Genomic DNA, 23,839 nt, shown 5'->3' with positions numbered 1-23,839 from the left:
ATGTGTTTACACGCCTGTGGAGAGGATGTGCGAGTGAAACACTTTTGTGAGGCGTTTTATATCACTCATTCTAATGCGTGCGCCAAAGCCTCTTCCATCATCTCTGCCTCGTGTTGAAGTGCAGCGTCTTGCAGCGAAACCCCCATTGCTGTGCCTCTTGTTTGCCAGACAGCTCATAATTGAGACTGCCTCGCCATACGCAGCGAAACAGAGCATTATTAATCCATTTCACAGCGGTCTCCTGCAGCGAGAAGCAAACACGGATCCAATCTATGAAGCCTAGTTAGCACATTCTTATTAGCGGGGGTATATTAAGCCAAATAATACAACAGTGTAAGGCGGCTAATTCCAGCTGTGTTTCATGACCGAGGTCGAGAGGTGAGGAGATCATAGCTCCTGGGTCACATGAGAAAAAGGGGAACTCTATAGAAGATTAAACAGTGATTTGATAGCGCTGAAATAATGCCCCCGCGTTAGCTAGGATTTCTGACCTTTGACATCTGCAGGGAAAAATCAAAAGGGTGGTGTAGCGAGTTCAGAGCGGCTGCAAATGATACTCCATACATGAAAGCCACAAACTGGCTAATCTAAGCAACCCTTTCCAATCCGGCCGTGATGAAAGAAACTGCTTTGAAGCCCCCCCCCCGTCAAAGATGGTTATGACCTAAATAGGTCACGCTTCAGGAAAATGTCTTTCCTTTCCTGTTAGCTCCATTTGCTCTGCTGAACGTAACCCAGGTGACATCACAAATTTGACAAAGACAGGGGGGGCATGCTGAACTTCTTGTTCAATTCCATCCAGCTGGAGACAGATGCTGAATCTTTCATGGAGACTTGCTCAAAAGCAATGAATTTTATAACAAGGTTGGTTTAACAATCCTGTACCCTGCCTATGAAAAATTATAAATAGCACTATAAGAAAAATCCTCCTTAAACCCAGCAGGAAACGTCTTCTGTGGCTTTTAATAACACGCCAAAAGCTGCACTTTTGATCCTCGGGTATGTATAAAGGGAAAATGAATAATTATTTCTTCAAGGAGTGTCTAAGTAGATGGAAGTCCACACAGCATCATCTGGGATGTGCCTGAGGTAATTGAGGGGCAGTAAAGGGACGGCTGGGGAATAACTGCTCGTGTTTGGAATCTCCTGCTCTGAACTTAATTGGAGCTACTGGGTCTTAACCCCTTCCTGCCCGAGACGTCGGCCCATTTGGACGCGCGGCGCTGGAGAGCCGGCGTGTGTCACAGGCGAGGCTGTATGTGCTTGATGCGGCGGCGGTGTCTATTTCCCTCTGATTCCCTCAATCTATTTTCATTCTCATTCAATCGGAAAGAGCGGCGTGGCTGGCAGACTGCTAAATTAGACGGGTTTCAATTTAAGGAATTATTTTAATCAAATTGAAAGAGGACTCAATGAAGATGCACAAGGAGAACGAGTCCATTTAATTATAGAAAACTGTGTCTTGTCTAGACCCACTGAAGTTGATAAAAACAAACTTAATGCATTTGTGCTTGTGCAATTTTCTGCACCCAAATGAAATTCCTCTTGCAGCTGCATACATAACAGCTCTGCAGCAGTAAACCCGTGTTATACCAGAATAAAACCCGAGCTGCTAACTGCATTGTTTTGTAAAATTGAGCCTAACCCTCACTCCCGCAGGTCACTGTGTATCAACAGTTTGCTACATAGCGAAAAGCTGAAGCGGCTCTGAGTCGCTCTGATAAACGCTGACTCAGAATCTCCCACATAGACCGATAAGGAGTCTCACCGTGGCTGTGCAGGACCCAGAAGAGAGGGGCGTTTCGGTCGTGCGTCCACCCACACAGGCCGTGGTCGAAGTCGCACACGCTGTCTGATAGAGGAGAGGTGGCTCCTGCAGAGGTGGAGAGCGGCGGGGGAAGAGCAAGAGCCAAAGGGCACAAACGTATGAGAAATCACAAGAAGCATTCATTCAAGCAGCTCTACATCATGTCACACAGCCCATTCAGAAGCTTTCATCTGTACATTACAGCTCCCTAATGCCACTATTAATCCGCTGTTTCTTTTGCTTTCATGCAAAACACTCTCACCTGGCATCGTTGTAACGGGGACAGTGGTGGTTTCGATGTCGGTGGGCAGAGTTGGTGTGACCGTGTCAGCCGGTGTAGTGGTTTCTACAGGAACAAAAAAACAACAACACGATTCAGGTCAACGACAGCGGTATGAAACAATACCCAGACATTAGATTTCTGTAAGAGGAGGACACATTAATCACACAGTGTTTGTTTAAGTTGAGATTATTCATGTGGAATTTCTCCCTCTGTGTCATACATCAGGGAGGGACAGGAAGTACAGACAGGAAAGGAAATGATAAGCAACATAGGCAGAAAGAACCAGATAGGACCGAGGTACAGTGTCTTTATGTACCTTTAATAACTCTCAATTATTTTATTATTATTTATCTGTTTATTTTAAATGTTTAATGCTTAATCACTTTTGCTTTCTTGACACCTCTCTCATGCCTCTATGAGAAATATGTAGCTACAGCCAGCAGTGGGTTAGCTTAGCTTAGCATAAAGACTAATCTCTTATGCTAAAACAGCTGAGGTTGAGTTTTGAACAGGAAATCTAAAAGGATTTTTTTTAGCCATAATTCAGCAAATGAAGTTTATGTCTATTGAGGGTGAAAGTGCAGGCCTGAAAAATAACTGTATCTCCAGTCTCCTGTCTCCGTTCGGCCATCCCACCCAAAGTGCCAGAGACAGGCACTGATAGCCCTAGAGCACCCAAAGGGCCCCCGTCATGTTGTGTCTGGGTGCTCAGGCGTCAGTATCTGTCTGACACACTCACACACACACGCCGACTCAAATATGCGGACACCCAGATGCACGGGCGTACATGTCCACATGCAGATGCGGAGTTGCACACACTCCGCGCACGCACACGCACACACACACACACACACACACACACACACACACACACACACACACACACACACACACACACACACACACACACACACACACAGAACGCCTGGTGCTAAGGCTGATGGATGGATGTGTCTAACAAACTCCCCTCGACCTTGGACAGGATGATCACGCTCTGGGACCACTCACTAGGCTGTCAGGGAGGATACAGAGCACACACACACACACACACTCCATCTCCCACTCCTTTTTCTTGTGCATGTGTGAGCTATCGTGTTTGTGTGTGTGTGTGTGTGTGTGTGTGTGTGTGTGTGTGTGTGTGTGTGTTACCCTCACTCTATAACTCATGCGCATTTGAGAGAAGGGAGAACAAACGCAACGTGAAATGTAGGATTTTCTCTCTAACTTTAACATCTATTTAAGCATCTATCACGTAGGAAGGCAAACAACATACAAAGAAAAAAACAACAACAACTATATTCTGATTAACACGCGTCACATGTGCGCGCACACTGACACATGTTGAGCAGGCTGCGGTTGGAATGTGAAGTGGGAGAAAGCAGCGTGTTATTAGGAGCAGATGGGGTCGACCCTGGTGCGTTATGGGAGTTTACGCAGAGGTTCGGGTCACGTCTGCGCCAAAAGGATCCACATTTATCACGCGAATAAACTGTGGAGTCTCAATTTCTGTCTGTATAAGAGTCATTAACCGCACATGTTTACACACGGTCACTTGTTTTTGTCACATTTCACTACCCCAACAGTCAAAACATATTGCACTAATTTGACATTAATTATCACTGAAATGCGAATGTGGATTATTAGTGAGCGTGTTATATTTCATATTCCTTTTGTTAGCTTTCCATGCCTTGTCTCATTTAAGCCTATCCAAACAACTCTGAGGGTTGGATGCCTGGTGATCTCATGTGAGACCGAGCTCATCAGTCGGAAAAAGAAACACAACAAGTGTGCAAGCAAGTAAAAAAAAGGAAAAAAAAAGAGAAGTCGCATGGATTTCCCCTGCTGAACGCCTGTTAGTGGCAATACTAGAGCCTCCTACTGTTAATATTCCTCTTTCTGCATGACCACGCTCATCATTTATAGACTATGAAAGGCGCTAAGGGAAACAAACGCAGCGTGATGCACAATTGATCCGCTCAGAGGAACTTCCTGTGGAAATGAGTGCGATGGCGCCCCAGCTGGAGAAATGGCAAACATGAAAGGGCCGGCCACAGCTGGCGACAGCTCCTGACATTAACCCGCCGTTAATGTCATGTCCTTTACGCCAGTCATTAACGAGCTAATGAGACTCTTATCGCTGCTGGCCCCCACCGGAAAAAGGTAACCTCAAACCTCCTCCTCCTGCCCATGTTTCAAATGCGAGACCACCTCTCGTTCCTCTTCTTCTTTTCATTCTCTCCCTCGCGCTCATTCTTCTCGTTTGTTTTTGCTTTTTTGTGTTTGCCTTTTTATTCCGGTCTAACCTTTCACTCCTCCAGTTAAGTCTCGGGACAAGGCGTTAAAATAAACCAAGCGCCTACACATTACCTGGGTGCGTATAGCTAAACACACATAAACACAAAACACACAAGCTCTTCCATTAAGATTCTGCCCGGGCCCTGAGCACTCTATGCTTTCAAAGGTCAGGCCTTGTCACAGTGTAAATGTGCTGACCTTTCCGGGGTGTGACAGGAGTGTCAGGGGCAATGGGAATGGGACCGACTCGTGCGTTTGTGTGGGGGCGTGTGTGAGTTTATGCGGGACAGAGTAAGAATGAACGTATGTGACCTGCCGACCCCCCCACCCCCCACCCCCCAGCCTTGATGTGTGTGTGAGGAGCGGCGTCACACGAGCGGCGTGAGGAGGAGACAGTGCATGCGCAGCGGAAGCCTTTGCGATGCAGGAAAAAAAAAAAAAAAAATGTCCCTCTGCAGCGGAGTGTTGTCTTACATAATGTGTCTACCGCTGCAGGTGATGATGCAAGTCATCATCATCATCATCATGCGCGGGATGAGACGCCAACATTTACAACTGGACTCAGGGGAACTGCTGGCATAGATAATGGAGGCGCACACTCGTACATACAAATACACATGCAGCTCCGCATGTGTACACACACTCGTCTTAAAAGACATGCACACAGATACCAAAAAACACACACACACACACACACACACACACACACACACACACACACACAGGGTGGTGAGGGCCAACCCTCTCTGAGTAAAAAGACATTGCTCACTCCCAAAGAATCTGACTCAGCAATATGTCAGAGAAGAGGGGGAAAAAAATCTTCAATTATGTAGAAAGCCTTTCTGTAAATCTCTGCTTGGCAGTACTAGACACACACACTGTTCTAATACACACACACACACACACACACACATAATGAATGGATGTGCATGCGCGCACGTACACACACACCACAAAAGAACATGATGGGAAAGACAAGTAGCCATTGTTTGATATTCTGATGGGTGGGGTTAAGTGCTCGGATCAAGGTTCATCCACACACACACCCACACACACACACAAACAGAAGCTTTCCTAAAGGATGGGACGCTCCGAAGACGGTGACATAAAGAGCTTATGTGAACATCCCAATAAATATAAGACCAAACTGTCATGACTGGTTAAAATCTGTCATCATAGCTCAATAATACTGAATTTACTGGGGTGTGGAAGGAACCAGAAGCCGGCGTGAAGCTGGGCTTTGCATTACAGGTGTGTATATGCATGTGTGAGTTCTACAGTACAGTGCGTCTAAGACTAAAATGATCCAACCTGGAAAAAGGGAAGGAGATATTTTGCTTTTTTTTTTTTCTCCACAGATCACTCTAAAATTTCCTTCCTCAGCTCATAAATTTTTCATTTTTGGAAGCACATACACCAGAAAAAAAAGAAACTGTCACTGTAGAGGCTGTGCATGTGCATGTGTGTGTGTGTGTGCGTGCGTGTGTGTGTGTGTGTGTGTGTGTATGAGAGAGAGAGAGAGAGACAGCTGGGGGAAACAGAAGGAGTCAGGAACCAGCAGCAGTGAGCATGGAAAAGAGGTGCAAGTGATGAGTAACAGAGGAAGAGGGGAGGAGAGGAGAGGAGGCATGGTAACGAAAAAAGAACAAAAACATTTACGGACCCACGCACAGGGCCTCAGGGTGGGAAAAGAAAAAAAACTGCAACCATGTGTAGGAATTGGGAGGGAGAGAGAGAGAGAGAGAGATAGAGAGAGAGAGATTCTGCCTCATTGTGGTAGCTGCTGCTCGGCTCAAACTGTACAATGCAAGATTTAGGGTAAAAAATATATCCTTTTTTATCATCCTTAAATCATATAGCTGAGAATAAATTGAAAAGAGGGCTTAACTGAGGACAGAACAGACAGCAGTGAACAGTTTGTGTGGAGGGGGGGTGGGTAAGTAGGGGGGGGGGTGGTTGGGGAAGTGAATGATTTACAGGATGTCAGCAGTCGTCCACTCTGCCTGCTGAGTTCTGGAGGCCTGTGAACAATGTGTGACCCTCAACAGCCGTTTTCTGTGCCACAAAACTCTCCGCTCCATCTGATTTCAAAAAAAAAAAAAAATTGCTCCTCTGAGGTTTCTGTTGCTTGTTCGTTTTTGTCTCCATCTTTTCTCGTATCGTGTTTCTCCCACACACCTCACTTGTCAATCAGAGAGTAAATGGAAAACACATCACTTCCTGTGTGCCACAGGAGGTTTGTGGGGAACTCCGGGTGTTTCATAAATGACATATAAGTTAAATGACTACAGCGTCCGGCAGATGTATAAACTGCTGGATCATCTCAGGTATGTTGTTGGCTCTGCATCTCTGAAAGTGAACTCACATTTACGTTGCATTATGTGTGGTTAACACGGTTGTGTTAAATATTGATGCTATAATGGCAGATGTTCATTTATGAGCGTCTATGTGTCTTTAAATGTGCATTACGCTGTCCGGAGAGGTGGTAAAAGGCCATAATGCTGATGTTCTGCTCTTAATATTTCATCTCACTCCAGCTGGAGCGCAGAGCAATTCATCCAGCGCATGAACACACAAACACACACACAAATCATTGCGGTGACAGCGTGGCCTAACTTGAGTTTATAGAGCCATGATTACCGTGGTGTGTGTGTGTGCGTGTGTGTGGGTGTCTTTGAGAGTATACATTTATATCTGTGGTTTGCTTGGTGTGCGAGCGTGTGTGTCTGAATGTGTGCGTCCGCGCTTGTATAGAAGAGCTTGAGCGTGTTGCGCTGCACAGCCCAGTCATCCTGTCGAGGCACAGAGGGAGTGGTAAGCAGTGAGAGTCCATATGTGTGTGTGTGTCTCTCCAGTGCTACCTCACATCTGGATAACAGACCACGCTGGAAAGTGAACAAACCAGCTCTCTCTCTCTCTCTCTCTGTGTGGGGACGCATTCCTTCAAACCGAACCCCGTCCACTCCCTGCTGATGTTAACACTTGTTGTCGGAGCTCACACAAGGCCGCTCTCCCAGGTGAAACAATATCAGCAAAGGAAACGTAACCGCAAAACTTCCAGGTTCAAGACTTCACTGCATCATTTTCCCTTTTCCTCTGCCAGCACTGTCTGTCTCTTTTCACCTCCGCCAGACTCTAATGACTCTCATGCATATCTAATGCGCGCCTCACTTTTTCTGTGGAGCCACCTTCCTCAAGGTCCATTCGGTTCTGTTTAGATCACTTGAGTTCATTACAGTGCCGGGTAAATTATTCAGCCTGGAATACTATAGGCAGCAAATTATCATATGGAAAATGATTCATATAATAAGCAACAGCAGGGCGTCCTACCTGGAAGGTCACAGCCCAGTATCTCCACTCGCATGCCGATCCCCGCCGGCGACCACCTCTCTGGATACAGCCTGATGTACTGCGCCACCGTCTCGTCAAAATGGCGCAGCTCCGGGGTGTCGTAGTGTGTGTTCCCCTCGAAAATCTGCACAGGATACACAAGCTGTAATAGGTGCTGAGACACAACACAATCTCAACACAATCTCATCCTCCTCCTCCTCCTCCTCCTCCTCCTCCTCTACCCACCTTCGGCAGGCTGGTCTTCTTGTCCATGACGAAATTCCACTCTTTTCCATTCAGGCTGTGCGCCACTTTGTACTTCCGCACAAACGCCCGGTTATCTGTGGTCGCCCCACTTCCAGCGTCTCCTCCTCTCGCCCCCTGGGTGATCACACCACGCACCGTCTTCGCCACACCAAGGTCCACCTGAAGAGATTAGATTGAGATGAGTGCACCATAGAAAACAAAAAAAAAAAAAAATGCTGCTGTGCTGAAGCCAAAACAACACAACAGTTACTCTTTCTGGCGCCCACTCAGGCTAATGTGCTGCTAGTTTTATATGCTAATGTGTGGAAGTGAATGTTAAGTGATTCATGATTCATTTATATTAACATAAAAAAGGTGCAGTAATATCAACTGGAAACGCAGAGCCAAAATGTGCAATAAAACGATATTCAAATCGTCTCACACCTGTAGCCACTCCTCTCCCGCCAGAGGCTGTGCAGGGGCGGGAAACCAGCCGGAGCGACTGGCCACCAGACGGGCGGTCCCGGGATTCCACACCATGTCCCTGCTGGAGGAGGCTGAGATCTGTGCATCAGGTAGCAGGCCGGACAGCAGGCCCTGCAGGTCTGAGCATGGAGCATCTGGAGCAGGAAGCAGAGAGGGGGGCAGAGATTACTTTAACCTTCACCTTGGGAGGCGACAGGAGAGGTGGGGGTGGGGGGGGTTGAGTTTGGGTGGACGGAGACGTTTCAGCGACGACCTAACATACACTCACGCTGTTACACATATCCCCACCTGGGAGCTGTTAAGCTTCACCGCAGGATTGCACTACTGGCCACTGAGCATTAAGAGTTTAGACGAACAGGAGAGGGAGAGGTGAGAGGCGAGGGAAGGAGGGAAGGAAAGGAAAGGAAAGGAGCACTACTGCTGCTCTCACATCTCACACAAATATTTAAGTGTCTTGCATTGTACCTGTGTTCACTGGGCTGCACACATTTTTTACGTGCATTCACTAACTGCGGGAAAGTTCCACGTACACGTAGAAGCACTTTGGGAAAGAAACTCATTCAGATATGGAAAGGCAAGCAGCGCTGAAAGTAACTTGCTGAGGGACTATGTGAGAGGGAGAAATGAGGATTAAGGGGATAAGAAAGGTATAATATGAGGAGCTGGGAGGCAGAGAAGAAGAGCGCGGAAAGAGAAGAGGGAAAAAAAAAAAAGCAAGAGAGAGGGACTCGGAGCTGAAGACGACAGCATGGGGAGGCTGGGAGAAGGAGCGCACAAGACGACACTCCTACAGAGGCAAACGGGAGGAGAGAGAAAGGATGGAGGCAGGAGGGGCGCAAGACGAGCGTGGAGGGTGGTGGGAGGTGGGGAGAACTTAAGGAAGAGGAAGAGAGGGAGACACAGAGGAAGTGAGAGGGGGAGATGTTAGTTGTGCTGACGGTTTAAGAGAACACAGATCAAAGTTTCATGCTGTTATGTCACTGCAAAAGCAGGAGATGTAAATAATGAATAAAAGGCACAGGAAGTGTGTGTGTGTGTGTGTGTGTGCGCTCCGGTGGGTGGTGTCTGTGTACATTTCAACGGGTGTGCCTGCTTTTGAGGTCATCTGCTATATTTAGAAAGCGCCGGCGTGCCGGTGTACCTGTACTGTAAAAGCTAATAGTTATTTCAATAGCAGCTGTTGAGGCTGCGGCGAATCACAGTTTCTGATGTAAGAGTGAACGGGGGAGCCATGAATGATTGATCGGCACTCATTTCCCGATATAGAGCAAAGAGGACACATCAAAAAATAAAAAAGACAAGAGGCAGAGAGAGCGAGCGCGGAGGGGAAGCGGGAGAGCTTCGAGATTGGGAACCGACACTGCCGCTGCCTCTGGAAGAATAGAGAAGTTGCCTTTCATTAGCCTGAGGGTTTGCTATGTTTAAAAGATAGCATGGGCGGCATGGGAGAAGGCATAAACACACATGTATGAGTATGTATGAGCAGCAATGTGTGTGTTCCCTTTTATGGTTTAGGAAGTTATGTTTTGCTGATGTTCAAAGTTATTTTTACTTGGCAAGACAATGGAAAAGAGAGACCTGACCACAGTGTAGCTGTTTTAAATCCCTAAATCGCCACAGTGGACAGAAAGGGATTTCTCCTCCTCTCCCTCATCACCGCTTTTAACTTGCCCTTTAAAAAAAAGAAACCGAGCTCAAAAGTACAGCAGAGAACTGTTGTTGTTTCTGTTCAAACTGTCTGAATGTGAAGCAGGATGATACCGGCAAAGGTTAGAAAAGGAAAAGGTTAGAAAAGTCTAAAACACACACACACACACACCTGTAATCTGGCATCCGTAGAGCTCGAAGCGCAGGGCGATGCCGTTCCTCCAGGTCTGAGGTCGGATGCGAACGAACCGCGCCAAGACTGGCTGCGGGACCCGGTTCAGAACCACCTCAGCCGGGTCTGTGTTGGCGTGGAAAATCTGGGGGAACAAGGACAAACAGGAGACAAAGGTTGGTTACTGTCAGAGGGTGATGTACTGTACCTGCCTGTATGCTTGTGCTTGTCTTATCTCTCTCTTTCTCACACATACACACTATCTCTTGCTCCACACCCACCCGCAGTGCACGGTTTCGCTTGGCTACACACACACACACACACACACATAGTGCCAGGCCGGACAAAGCAGAGACAACCCAAACACGGATCCAATGTCACCAGCCCAGCTGTCGATGTGTTTTGGGGTCAAAGGTTCGGCGCTGGGAGGCTGGGAAAGCCCGACGATGGATGAGGGTTTCTCTCTCCTCCTCCTCCTCCTCCTCACACACTGCTTACTCATCCACCAACTTCCATTCACCTCTCCCCACTGGTGGTCATCAGGAAGCCGCTGCGGGGGGAGACGTGACCTGACACGGCCAAACATGACCGGCCTTCAGACGCAGGAAGTGTGTCCAGGTGGGCAGGATGTGAGTGAAATTCACTTCCTGAGGCATCTGCCAAAAACCATCAACAGTCACTTCATGAACACTCCCTTCCTTCCATTTGCTCTTAAAAGACCGGCCGCGGCAGCAGGGGGGGGGGGGGGGGGGGGGGGGGGGGGGGGCAAATGTAACCAGGGTGGTCAGTTACTTTCTGTTTTGGGCAGTTGGATGACAGACACGAATCTTCCTTTCTGTCCTTTTTGTGGTAGAAATGTTTTTTTTTCCAAACCCCATAACTCCAAGTTTGTAATTATGATCAACTTCCTCCTTCCTTCTCCACCTCATTCTCGCCTCCTCTCTCCGTCTGTCTGTCTGTCTCCACCACATCCCTCTGGATCCCTCCATCTCAACACCTCCGTTCTCTCCTTAAACCTCCTCTTCAAGACCACAGCACAGCTGATATCTCTCTCTCTTTCTTCCTCTCGGTGGCAGCGGCTACTAACTGAAACCACACACACAAAAGACACAGGAAACCACACACGCACACACACACTCACACACTCAGATAAGCAGAGGAAGCGTCTTTTAACTGAGTGAGTGACTGTTAAGTGTCATTCACTCTCTCTCTCTCTCGGTCTGTGGTCGACCGGGCCGGGCTGAGCGGCTGCTGAACGACGGATATCAGAGAAAAAACCACGGCGACTAACATCGCTGCCGCACGACGCAGCGGAAAGATGGGAAGACAACAGCTACAAGCAGCTGAATTAAAGATTAAAGGCATCACGATTTTCCCTTTTACTCTAATCCAGACACACCATGATCAAACCCAAGCACGCTCCCGTTGCCTAAAAATTTGATTCCCTCTTCTTTTGATAAGGTTGTTTTTCATTATAAGTCATAAACTGTCTGCTTTCATTTGAATTTTAAAAATATTGGTGTAAAGTGACCCATTTGTAAAGTTCCCTGCTTTGTCAAAATAATATGATATTCCAGAAATTCCGTAACCAGTGGGAATGGGAGTGATATGATTTCAAAATCCTACTCGAGGGGGTTTATTTGATTTTGGGCATGGCCTGATTTAATCAAGTGGAGCTGACACTGGTAATACAAAGCAGCATGAGTGTTTGAACAGATAAGCGGGGGCTATCTCTGCTGGATCTGCTGCTGGATGGAGGATAGACAGCCGTCATGTTTACCTAAGAGGCCAAACAGTGGATGCGGGCTCTTATGGGGGTTATGTAAACACCCACGCACGCTCATACAAACCAACCTGTCTTCACTACTCTGATATTCTGTGTGTGTGAGACAACGAGCGGCGGGGAGGGGGGGGGCTGAAAATGACTGCAGGGAGGATGAGTCCTCAGAAGAGGAGTTAAAAACAGATGACGAGAGGGGCGGAGGCGGGAGCGAGAGAGCGAGGGAAGGGAAAGAAGAGGTTGAATGGAGGGCAGCAGATACAACTAAATGAGGAATATGAAGAGGAGGCAGGGAGTGGTGGCGAGTGGGAGGGGAGGAACAACGAAGACATTCATCACGAAACAGGAAGTAGTCCATCCAAGCGTTTATGTCATTATAAAACCAAACAACAGCAAAAATTCAATGGAATTTCCTCAATTTTGAAATAAATTGCTCTCACAATTTCACATGATTGGACAGACATCATGATTTGAGCGTCAGCCCTCCCAAGATATCAAAGCGCCGGTAAACTGTTGCCAAAAGCATCAACTTTTATGATAAAAAATAAATTGTCAAGTGAAAAATGGTGTAAACACGACATGATCAGGCCCACGGACACTTTCAAAAGTAGAAAGTTAGGAAACCGTCTGTAGAATATTGGTCCATTACAACTTCCCAGAAATGTCTTGCCCACCATGACTAAGAGGCCATTAGCTGGTGCATTATAATACTGACAGCTGCTTTTCTTTGTTTCCATCTTTGGATAAAAGCAGGGAATATGGCCAACATTAATGACACAAAAAGAACAATGTGTTCAATGTGAATCTGGCACTCCTCATTCGTCTTTCTAGGATGTGAGAGCACATTTTTAAGGAAGAGAAACTGAGACAATGAGAAGTTGTTCGTTGGCTCTCAGCTTCTTATGTCCCCTTCCACTTCCTCCCATCTATTGTCAGACTACCTGAAAGGTCCCTCATGTGACCCCTGAGCCATTGCCTTGGAGGTTAAAGGTCAACGGCCTTAGGAAGCAGATGGTTGGTCATTGACCAACTTGTTGATAACGTGGTTACTTTTTCACCGACCAGGAATGTCCAGCGGGCAGTGGCGTGCAGATGTGCTACCAGTCTGCCGTCTGGCCCACGTCTGTAATCTGCCTGACGACCGCCATGTTTTTCATTTTTGCTTGTATATGTGTGTGTGTCTATGTGACCCCCCCCCCCACGTGACGTTTATGCGAGGTGGGCTGAATAATTAACGTTGTCATGTTGTGTATCCTGGTGTGGAGAGTCATGAAATTATAACGAAGCTGCCGCTCACAGTCTAAAGCCCCACACACACACACACGCGTAGCAGCCTGCGACGGTCAGACTCCTCTGTGTGGACGCTGGCGGGACGCAGGCACCACGGGTATTTAACTATTGATGACCTCTCCGGAGAACGAGGTCACGGTGAAAGGCGTCTGCGAGTGTTTTCGTCAACAGCCCGGGGCAGCGCACAGAGTGAAAAAGAAGCTATTGTCCATCTAATCGCTTGTTAAGGCGAAGAACATTTGTTCTGAGGAAAATGAGGCGTGGATAAATGTACACATCACGGCTTGATTCATTTACCATCTCTCTCTCCTCTCTGTGTTTTTGGCACGTCTCCTTCCTCTGCCAGTGTTTTCCTTCAAGCTGATGGCACCACGGGGAGAAGTGGGGAGCTCTGCACAAGACATTATTCATTTCCCGGCCGTTTTCTTTTTTCTTTTCTTTTCTTTTTTTCCATCTACGTGTTTTTCCCCCGATCCCAGTCTCTTTCTCTGCCCATTGCACTCCTCATCCTCCTCTTCTTGCTCTAGTTATTCCCTCTGTCTCGCTCTTTCTTTCTAGCCATTACCCCCCCTGTCCATCTTTTGCTCCAGACGTCCAAACGCGCCCAAAACCCCCCCCCCCCCCCCCCCTGCACTCTTCTCGGCTCTCGGAATGAAGATGTTGACAGTAGGAACTGGTTCCAGCTGGCCGCTCTCCACTACTGCCTCTAAGAGGGGCTAGCAGTGTGTGTGTGTGTGTGTGTGTGTGTGTGTGTGTGTGTGTGTGTGTGTGTGAGTGAGCTAAGGTTGCCTTACACCACCTTATGCTGAAGTCTTCCACTTTGTAGCTGTGTTAGCAGTTGTGGTCCGACTCTGCCTGTGTGCATGTGTGTGTGTGTGTGTGTGTGTGTGTGTGTGTGAGACTCCTCACCTGTGTGTGTGTGTGTGAGTGTGCACATGCAGCTTCATGTCATAAAGAATGAGTGACTGAAAAAACAAAGCTTTTGTGTGTGTGTTCGTATGTGAGTGTGTGGCACTGTGATGGAGGAGCAGGCTGAAATGCTGTGTGGGCTGTTTTTTCACTCCCAGGTTACTTTGTGTGTGTGCGTGTGCGTGTGTGTGTGTTGAACAGATATAGCATAGCCTCACAGTGCTTTGCTATCACTGGGGCTGATGGGATTTTCTTCACAGACGTATGACAGAGTGTCTTTAATGTTAATTTGTTTTGGGTGTTTGGGTGGATAAAAAAAAATCATTGTGTGTTTGTATCCATGTTTGTGTGTGTGTGTGTGTGTGTGTGTGTGTGTGTGTGTGTGTGTGTGTGTGTGTGTGTGTGTGTGTGTGTGTGAGTGTGTGTGGGTGTGTGAGAGAGAGAGAGAGATAGATATGCGATTCCTAAGTGTGCTCTTGTCTCATCAAGTAATGAGTTGCATATGTGAGTAGTGTGATTTAGAATTAACAAGTCACATGGGTGTCAAACTGAAAATGTGTTGGTATGCAGAAAATGTGTCAAAAAAATCTCACACACACACACACACACACACACACACACACACACACTCACACTCACACTCACACTCACACTCACACTACACCCTTACACACATGGACAAAGCCTGTTTGCTGGTGTGACTGAGGTGATTGCAATCTGCAGTGCTGGTGTTTTTCTTTTCACACTGCACTTTCATTTCTTTCCAAAACAAAAAAACCCTCTTTCCCACAATTCCTCTCCCTCTCTCTCTCTCTCTCTCTCTCTCTCTCTCTCTCTCTCTCTCTCTCTGCCTGCCTCCTCTTGCTGTCAAATAATCTTTATTGGCATTAAATCCTTCGGTCTTTGTTAACACAGCAAATAAGGACACAAATCTTGACAATGAATGGGATCGCGCTCTCTCCCAATAACAAACACGGTGAGGTAAGAAGTGCCAAAGCCAATCCTTTTACTCATGGGTGATTCACATCTGATGCACAGACACACTCACGGCTCAACCTTCCACAAACACCACCGACACATGCACGCAACAGTCTTTCAAAGCCACATTAGCTTCAAACTCTCTGTTAAATGACAATTAGAAGAACCAAATCCCAGTTATTACAGGACCCCCTGATGAGCATTGAGCTTCAACCACTTAAGGGCTCTTTGGGGGGCTTAGGATGGGCTAACTGGGAGTTTGTACGACATGACTGGTGGATTAGCAGTCACGGAAGATTCAACTGCAGCCCCCCAGGACCTGAGGAGAACCTGGCTCACGGAGAGAGTGAAGAACAGAGCGAAATCCTCACTAATAAAAAAAAAAAGAAAAAAAGAAAACAGGCCAGGCTGGAATCACGACCGCAAATTGTGCTTCATTTGTCAAAGGCGTTATCCCTAAATCCAATCCATCCATCACTGCCTGTGGTCGGCAGAAACACAAAGAGAAAGTTTGATCCGACCTAAGCTGAGACGCCTTGCCTCTATATTATACATCACAGACTGTGAACGCACAAGAAATCCTCGAGGATTTTGGGCATAATTCGAGAGCACATGGAGTAAATGTTGTAACTTGTCATCTTTTCTTATCAACATCCAAAACAGATGGTATACCTAATCACATCTATATTTTCTGTAGATAAAGTTATATCCCATTGGTAAAGGTATCAAGCATTATTTCCTGCTTTCAGTTTGGCTCTGAGGAATATCTATAATCTGACATGTTTTATTGATCTTTCATCTTCCTGTCGGACTAGCTGCAAACATAACCAGTTTAAAACTTCCAAAGCGAACACTCCCAGAACAAGCGATATCCCTCCCAGATGCATGTTGGTGCATCTGTCTGCGTCCATGTCTGAAAGTGTCTGAGCAGTTTTTTTTTTTCTCTTTGCTCAGACAGATTAGTGGACTCAGATTACACAGTACAGACAGACAGGCCCACATCATATACATATGCGCACACACGCACAGACGTCCAGACAGAGAGATCAGCCAGAGGTTGTTTAAAGGGGAGGTTTTCTACATGTGTGTGTGTGGATGGGGTCGGGGGCTGTCGGGGGGGGGTCTAATAAATTGCACAGATGTTGACTTTTTAAGTCAAATCCACGTTTCGCTCAATAATCTCCGCATCAAATACCCCCCACCGGCCCCACCCAAACCAATCACTGGGACACACAGAAGGGGAGTCCCAGTCCGTGTGGGGAAGTGTGTGGATTAACCCCCCCCCCACTCTTACCACTCTCTATTCACTTTTTCTGCTCGAAATCCACAGTGACCTTAACCCAGATGTGAGGGACAGAGTTCAAATCCCCCGGAGACGGGTTTACTGTAGGTCGCACCATGACGACAACAACAACCTGCACTGTACGCACAGTCATACACAAGCCTGTGTGTGAACCCCCCCCCCCCCAAGTTACACACAAACAAACAAGGATGGACACAGTGAGGCTCATTCATAGCACTAAACGACACCAATTACAGGAAATAACGTTGATATGAACCTCTTTAGCAAACTTGCTCAGTCCACACGTGGTGCGACTCCCACCGGTTTCACAAGCCCATGTGTGTGTTTGTGTGTGCACGCAGTGGTGTGAGAGAGATGATGAATAGCAAGCCCAGATAAGGGCACATAGAGGACTCCATTGTTCTTGTTTGTCAGTTTACTCTATCTCTATCTCTTCCTCCCTCCCATTCCCTTTCTCTCTCTCTCTCTCTCTCTACCTCATGACCAGGGTCATGACTCAGGTTCACACACAGTCCTGTGAGGGGGAAAGACTCTTTCAGGAACGTTGCATCCACTGATACTGCTCTGGGATGCACACAATGAATCATAATAGAGGTTCGAGAAAGTGCGGCAGGAGTTCAAATCATCGGCTCCATTTCGCCTCTTTGTCTCTTGTTCGCATCACGTAAATCTAGTTTGGCCGGTTCTTATAAAAGCCTACCTTGTGGTTCTTGCCATGCCGGTACACCATCCAGTCTTCTCCGTTGGTGCTGACCTCCAGTTTGAAGGTGGTGACGTAGTAGGACTTCTGAGTCTCTTTAGAAACGGCCCCTTGTGTGGAAATGCCCGTCAAAACCTTCAGGAACTGGAGGTCAACCTGGAATTTAAAAGAAAAAGAAGAAGAAATGATTTAATACTTGATTATATTGGATATATATATATATATTGGATATATATATATATATATATATATATCAAAATAACTGAATAGAACAAACGTAGTAGGGATTTATGGGGCTCAGGGTTGATGTAGATAACAGAACCGGAGCAGCTGCTGTGAGTATCTGTCACACAGACAGCAGGGGATGGACACCGACTGTGGCCTACTGCTGAGGAAGCCTAGGTGGTGTGTTTATGTGTGTGTCTGTGTGTGTGAGAGTGTCTGCGCATTTGTCGTGTGTGTGAGGGGAGGAAAGGCTGGAGGCAAAGATCAATGGCGCAGTGTTCGGATGCATTCCTGAAGAGCACCTTCATCAATCACGGGGCTTCTCGCCGCTCTTCTCGCCCGCTCGCGTGTGTGTATTTGTGTGTGTGTGTGTGTGCCTATGTATGCATACGTACGCCTGGACCCATGTGTATGTGTTTGAGACAGGAAAGATTGAGAGCACAGAAGCACTTCCTTATCATCAGTTCACAGTTCCTCCATTTCCTTTATATGCCTGTGTGTGTGTTTGTGTGTGTGTGTGTGTGTGTGTCCTCTCTATGTACAAGATGCTGTTGCCTGGTGCATCTTCTTCCTTTACACTAATACCACTGAGACAAATTCTCGACATTTATTATCCTCAGCAAACGAAAGTAATGTTGATTCAGATTCATCTTCCTCTGTGCACTCACAGCTGGAATTATTAGCAACTGCATTTAAAGGTCATAAAAGCTTTTGGTTGATACTTGTAAACAGGAAATGCAGGTTGAACTCTGTAACGTCTAAAACACACTTGTGCATACCTGTATATACTCCTTGTTGCTGTCCTCTGATGGCGTCCAGGCGTTGTCGTCGTTGTTGAGGCGGGCCTGCCGCGGCAACCAGCGGCTGTCGTAGAAGGTGGTGGAAGCGGTGATCTGGTCGTCGCTGATCTTCCCCGACTCCATGCCGAGGGCCATGCTACAGTGGAATGCTGGCGGGAGAGAAGCGGAGGGGTTCACTCAATGTTTGTCGACGCAGAGTCGAGACGGAAGATGAAGAAGGGAGGAAAGAAAAAGCTTGAATAGGATGGGTGGCACTTTTTTAGAAAGAGACGGAGAGGGGAGATCTGAAGAGCAGAGAATGGAGCTTGAAGACAGAGACGAAAAAAGGTAAATCCAGACAGAGAAAGGGCAGAGGGAGACAGAGAGCAGCCCAACAGGTGAGAGGAGGCAAATTGAGGTGAAGTTAATTTTTATTCTAAAAGAAAATACTATGAGTCGGCTTCTGAGAAATCATGCTCCCTTAGGAGAGAGCAAAATAGGCTGAGAGGGGTGAGAGGGAACTTTGAGATTGAAATAGCATTAAAGTAGGTAAAGCTGGAAAGATCGAGAGGGTAAGAGGAGTGAAAGAGGAGGAAAGAAAGACGAGTGTCGGCAGAGATGATGGAGGACAAGCGGCTGAAAGGAGAGAAAATGGAGATGGGAATAAAAACAGGTAAACAAACCTACACAGAGAGTGTTTGAAGGCACGCACACACACGCACACACACACACACACACACACACACACACACACACGCACACACACACACACACACACTAAAAGTTATCTCTCACTCACAGTCGGTGACTTCTTTGTGGGTCATGTTGTAGCGGGCAGAGAAGCCGTCTTTGGCCACGGCCATGTCGGTGTGGAAGGAGAGGGACAGCAGGCCGGAGGACGACTGGATCTCTGGAGGGATCTTTGTCCCGCAGTACCGGCCAATCAGAGGAGACACTGCAGACACACACACACATAAATCAGGTTCATGTAAACATATGTTGTTGTTTTTGGATCACAGGTTGTAATAGTTTAATTTTAAGTCATTTTCAGGGTGATATTGCAATAAAAGCATTTTTTGTTTGTGCTTTTATTTTTTTAAATCCGAGGAGTTTCTGGTTTTTGCAGCAAAAACATGAAATATTTTGTCTTGCAGCATCCTCAGGAACAGTGCAGAGACAGGTTTCCAGTGGCCACGCTGCTTCAGTAAGTGTTGTCTAATGAGTCACAGCGTGCGTCCCCGCCCCCCTCCCTCCACCCCCCCCATCTCTCTTCCTCCCATCATTCCTCTTTCTCCCTTTTCTCTCCTGTCCATCCCTCCATCTGCCGTGAGTGTCTCAGCCAGGGCCCAGCAGGGGGATTGGAATCCCTGCCTTAATGCAAGCTGCACTGGCATCAGCTGGAGACAGACAGACACACACACACACACACACACACGCACGCACAGACAGACACACACGCACTAGTGAGGATTACAATAGTCTCAAGAGTAGCTCCGTTGCCAGACACCAAATTCTTCACCCTTCCGTCTTGTCTCCCATCCCTCTTTCATGCCCGAGGACTCGGCTCACTGGAACTGGGTTACACTTTAATTTCCTCCTAATTCACAACTTTGAATGGTATAAATTGTTTTCAGCTATCAAAGCTCCCAAATTCAAGGCTATAATTGGAATTTTAAATCCACTTGGATCCCTTTTTAGCAACTGAAAATAGAATAATTAGAGCAAATCCTCAGTTCTCTGCTTCATTTTTTTTCTTTTTTAAAAAAGGGAGGTGGTGCTGGTGGCGGTGGTGGTGGTGGGGGGGGAGTCAGCAAGAGAGAGGTGGGAAGTGAACCACTCACCACCACTAATGTGCTTTTCAACAGCACCACAGCAGCTAACATTACCCTATGGCGGTCACCATCAAAGCCCCTTGATAACATCCTCAAATGTTTTTTTTTTTCCTCGCCACTTCCTGATCGCAGCCGATAGGCCACTTCGGCGACACATCGGCACCTCCCATTGGTTTACAAACAGATATTCATCGTGGCCGTCACTCTCACTCACCCGGGGGAGGAAGGAAGCGCTAGGTGATAAGAAGGGAGGACAGAGGAGGATAGGAAGGAGGGGGGGTGATGAAGGGGGGTTATTATGGAGAGGGAAGAGGGGCATGGGAAAGGGCTGCTCCTTAGGGGTGTTGAAGCACTTTCAGCTCCCCGTGTAATAACGTTTCCTCTATGTAATGTAAAGGAATGTAAGGCAACACTGCTTACATCAAAGAGAGCCAAGGCTGCTCAGGAAATTGAAGGCTGGTATGTAAATGTGTGTGGGAATGTGTGCATATGTGTGTGTGTGTGGAGGGGGCTGTAACGATTTTTGTAGCATGCGTGTGTCCATGCACCTTCATAAAGTGAGAGTATGTGTGTGTGTGCGTGCTTGCGCCCTCACCTTGTGGCAGACCATCCCACACGTCCAGCCAGTCGTACTTGCAGTCGCCCTCTCCCACCAGCAGGGGGTCGTTCTCCAGGTCAAAGGTCAGGAACGTGAGGGTGATGTCCATGCGGGGCGGGGCGATGATCATGTAGGAGCACTCCAGGTTGTGAGGGTATTTATCCGGGAACCCCGGGGACTCGATCATGCCGGAGGAGCTGGTGAAGTTGCGGAAGCAGAATTCTGACCCTGAGCGGGAAACAAGGATAAGAGGAGATTTAGAAATGAATAAGCAAATCGGTCATATTGGGAGAAGATACAGGCATAAGCAATCGATCACAGAGGGATATCTCATCTGACTTGCAGAGGGTGTTTCAGAGAGTCGTTTATCACTGACAGCAGGCTGGAATATACAGGAGCTGTGGTGGTAAATGGCACAAACACACACACACACACACACACACACACTTTATGATGACCGATGGAGGAGAAAATACACAGTGAGCAAATGCTCAAGTAGGCACGTCTAACGCTGCATCGTGTTATACCAGCATGCTGATGACTCTTTTTCGTTAGCCGGCCCCCCTCCTCATATGCATGACGTTACATAATATGACACATTCAATGACACGCACTTATGCGAGGCTAAAGAGGGGAGCAGACTGACCCCTGCTCTGTTGCATATATTCAAAACAAATATTCTCTCCTCCCCTCTTTTTCTTTTTTTGCACTCCCTCTCTGAGTGTGTGTGTGTGTGTCTCTCTGTGTCTCACACATACAGACACTCAAATGCACACACACACCGCAAATGTTGTAAAAATGGTTCTAAGTGGGCCCTTTGCGGTGGCTTCCTCATCAGCCATGCAGATTTATGCGCCCTGGGCGGCTCACCTTGAGCGGCGGCAGCTGTGTGGCTCAGATCATCTACCCATCAGCCACTGCTCCGCGGCCCACCGGGGAGCCTGTCACAGACGAGTGTTTACGGACTGGCACATCAATGAGGGTGCTGACGGTCCAGCACACACACTCACACACGCAATCACAAAACAGACAAGGGACTTTACACAAATGTCACACACACACATACACTCCCATTCACAATCCCGGGCTATTTTCTCACTCTGTCCGTTTGCCTTCTCCTCAAACACTTCTATCTTTATATGTGGGCTATAAACAGTCTGTCTGGTTGCCATTCAGCATCTCTTTCTATTTTTACACTTGCCAGAAGGGCAAATATCTTCCTGCGATAATGTTGCTAAGAGACTGCAGCATCTTTATTAGATCTTTGTTTAACTGCACATGTCAGAAATGCCTGTGGTAGCGGCCTTCCTCAACCGACTGATGGTGCTTATTTATTAACACACTTGCACTGGATGTTGTCATTTCCAACATCTCTGCAGTTGACTGACTGGTAGGAAACACATCTCATACGTATTCCTTTGCCAAGAAACTCTTTAACTGGCTAGCATATAACTAGCATAAGGAAAAACAGTCTGTTTCGTGCGGTGTTTTCCCATCGCCGAGTGTGCTGGAAGGCAGACAGGGAGGTCATGTTGAGGGGACTCATGGGAGAAGCTTCTGGTGGATTTCAAAACCTGGGAATCCAGCATCTCTGCAATGTGTCAGAGAACTGCCAGGCTGCGTTTGATAACCACATACATATTCAGAAAAAGCAGCGTTCAGGAACACAGACATGTTAACAGCACATTCCTTCTGCAGCATTCCTCCGAGGCACCAGTCCTTATTATCAGGCAGCCCTATAAAAGCAGAGGGGTCGACTGACTGCTCCGGCCCTCCCCTGTCTGCACTTGCTTAATGGCAGGGAACTGACCCCAATCAGCACGGAGAGAGGGAGGGAAAACTCAGGAGATATACACTGTCTGTGTCTCTCTTGCTTTGTTTTTCCTCTTTTCTCCAGCAGCTTCCTTTTATCTATTTTTTCTCGCTTTTCCTGCTTCATCGTCCTTAAAAAAAACTTTCTTTCCTTCATTCACTGCACGTGCGCCCTGTATGAGCGCACGCGCAAAAAGTGCACGTGCTGGCGTGTACCTGTCAGTCTATTGACCTATTTTGTGCGCATGTTGTGCAGAGGGTGTTGACACAAATGTACGAATCTTCCCCCCTACATGTTAAAAGCAGCGCTGAACCTCTTGTGTCGACTCCCACACGCGCCGCAACATCAAAAACACCAGTGGATCATCTGCCTTCATGCTTGGAGCCCTGGCTGCCTACACACACACACACACACACACACACACACACACACACACACACACACACACACACACACACACACACACACACACAGAACTAGGCATGTTGAAATATGATGGTAATTTAAAGCGAGCTACCGGCGATATCGCCCCTATTCTACTAGTACTGACCTCACCTCTCTGTGTTAACTGTGTGTTGTGAGTGTGTGTGTGTGTCGGCACTGTGCATGAGCGAGCAGCATAAAATCAGAGTAAACACGAATGCTATGAATCCATTAAAGCAATAACGTGCATGTGATTGTAATGTAGCTATAACAAAACAATGAACTATGCAGTATGTGTGAGCAATATGCATCCCTTTGCATGAGTATGTGTTTTTTGTGTGTGTGTTTTTGTGTGTGTGTGTGTGTGTATTCCTTTTATGAACCTCCTTGTGTGTATTTTTTTTTGCTGCTGGAATCTTTGTCTGCGTGTGTGTGTGTGTGTGTGTGTGTGCCTGTGTCTGAAGGTGTGTGTGACAGCTTCCCAGTATGTGTGAGACCCACTAACACACTGGCCTTGTTTCTTTTTGGGTCACAGTGCAGCAGTCTGGAGTCCTACTGCTTCGAAACTTCAATCTGAGCACAGCTTGACTCCATCGCCTCCAAACACACCGCTCTGTGTTTCCACTGTGTGTTTTACACTCAGTGTGCAAGAACTAGGAGCTTCACACACACACACACACACACACTCGGTGCTGCCACGTGCCAATGCTGTGTGCATGCATGTGTTCATACGTTTCCGTGTGCACGCTAGTCTGTGTTTGCGTATGCATGAGTACCTTCTCTTTTCGTTAGCGCTCATTAGTTCACAGTATATGAACATGCCAAAAACAAGTCCCCCCCCCTGCACGCTAGTCTGTGTTTGCGTATGCATGAGTACCTTCTCTTTTCGTTAGCGCTCATTAGTTCACAGTATATGAACATGCCAAAAACAAGTCCCCCCCCC

The 23,839-nt window shown here is 47.3% G+C and overlaps 1 protein-coding gene across 1 annotated transcript in view; it reads right to left on the bottom strand.

Moving 5' to 3' along the window:
* Positions 1-23,839, bottom strand: part of nrp2 (neuropilin 2) — a 63,789-nt gene that overhangs the window by 11,978 nt on the left and 27,972 nt on the right. Inside the window, exons 4-13 of the mRNA XM_022768371.1 lie at positions 20,658-20,888; positions 19,030-19,185; positions 18,231-18,400; positions 17,227-17,382; positions 10,267-10,411; positions 8,406-8,581; positions 7,962-8,141; positions 7,716-7,860; positions 2,070-2,153; positions 1,769-1,873 (exon numbers count right to left, since the gene is read on the bottom strand). Coding sequence (XP_022624092.1) covers positions 1,769-1,873; positions 2,070-2,153; positions 7,716-7,860; positions 7,962-8,141; positions 8,406-8,581; positions 10,267-10,411; positions 17,227-17,382; positions 18,231-18,400; positions 19,030-19,185; positions 20,658-20,888 — 1,548 coding nt within the window. The remainder of the gene's footprint in view (positions 1-1,768; positions 1,874-2,069; positions 2,154-7,715; positions 7,861-7,961; positions 8,142-8,405; positions 8,582-10,266; positions 10,412-17,226; positions 17,383-18,230; positions 18,401-19,029; positions 19,186-20,657; positions 20,889-23,839) is intronic.

Source organism: Seriola dumerili, unplaced genomic scaffold (assembly GCF_002260705.1).
Source record: "Seriola dumerili isolate Sdu_G_001 unplaced genomic scaffold, Sdu_1.0 BDQW01001556.1, whole genome shotgun sequence".
Classification (NCBI taxonomy): Eukaryota; Metazoa; Chordata; class Actinopteri; order Carangiformes; family Carangidae; genus Seriola; species Seriola dumerili.
The sequence above is the reverse complement of the archived record's forward strand: the minus strand, read 5'-3'. Positions and strand labels throughout refer to the sequence as shown.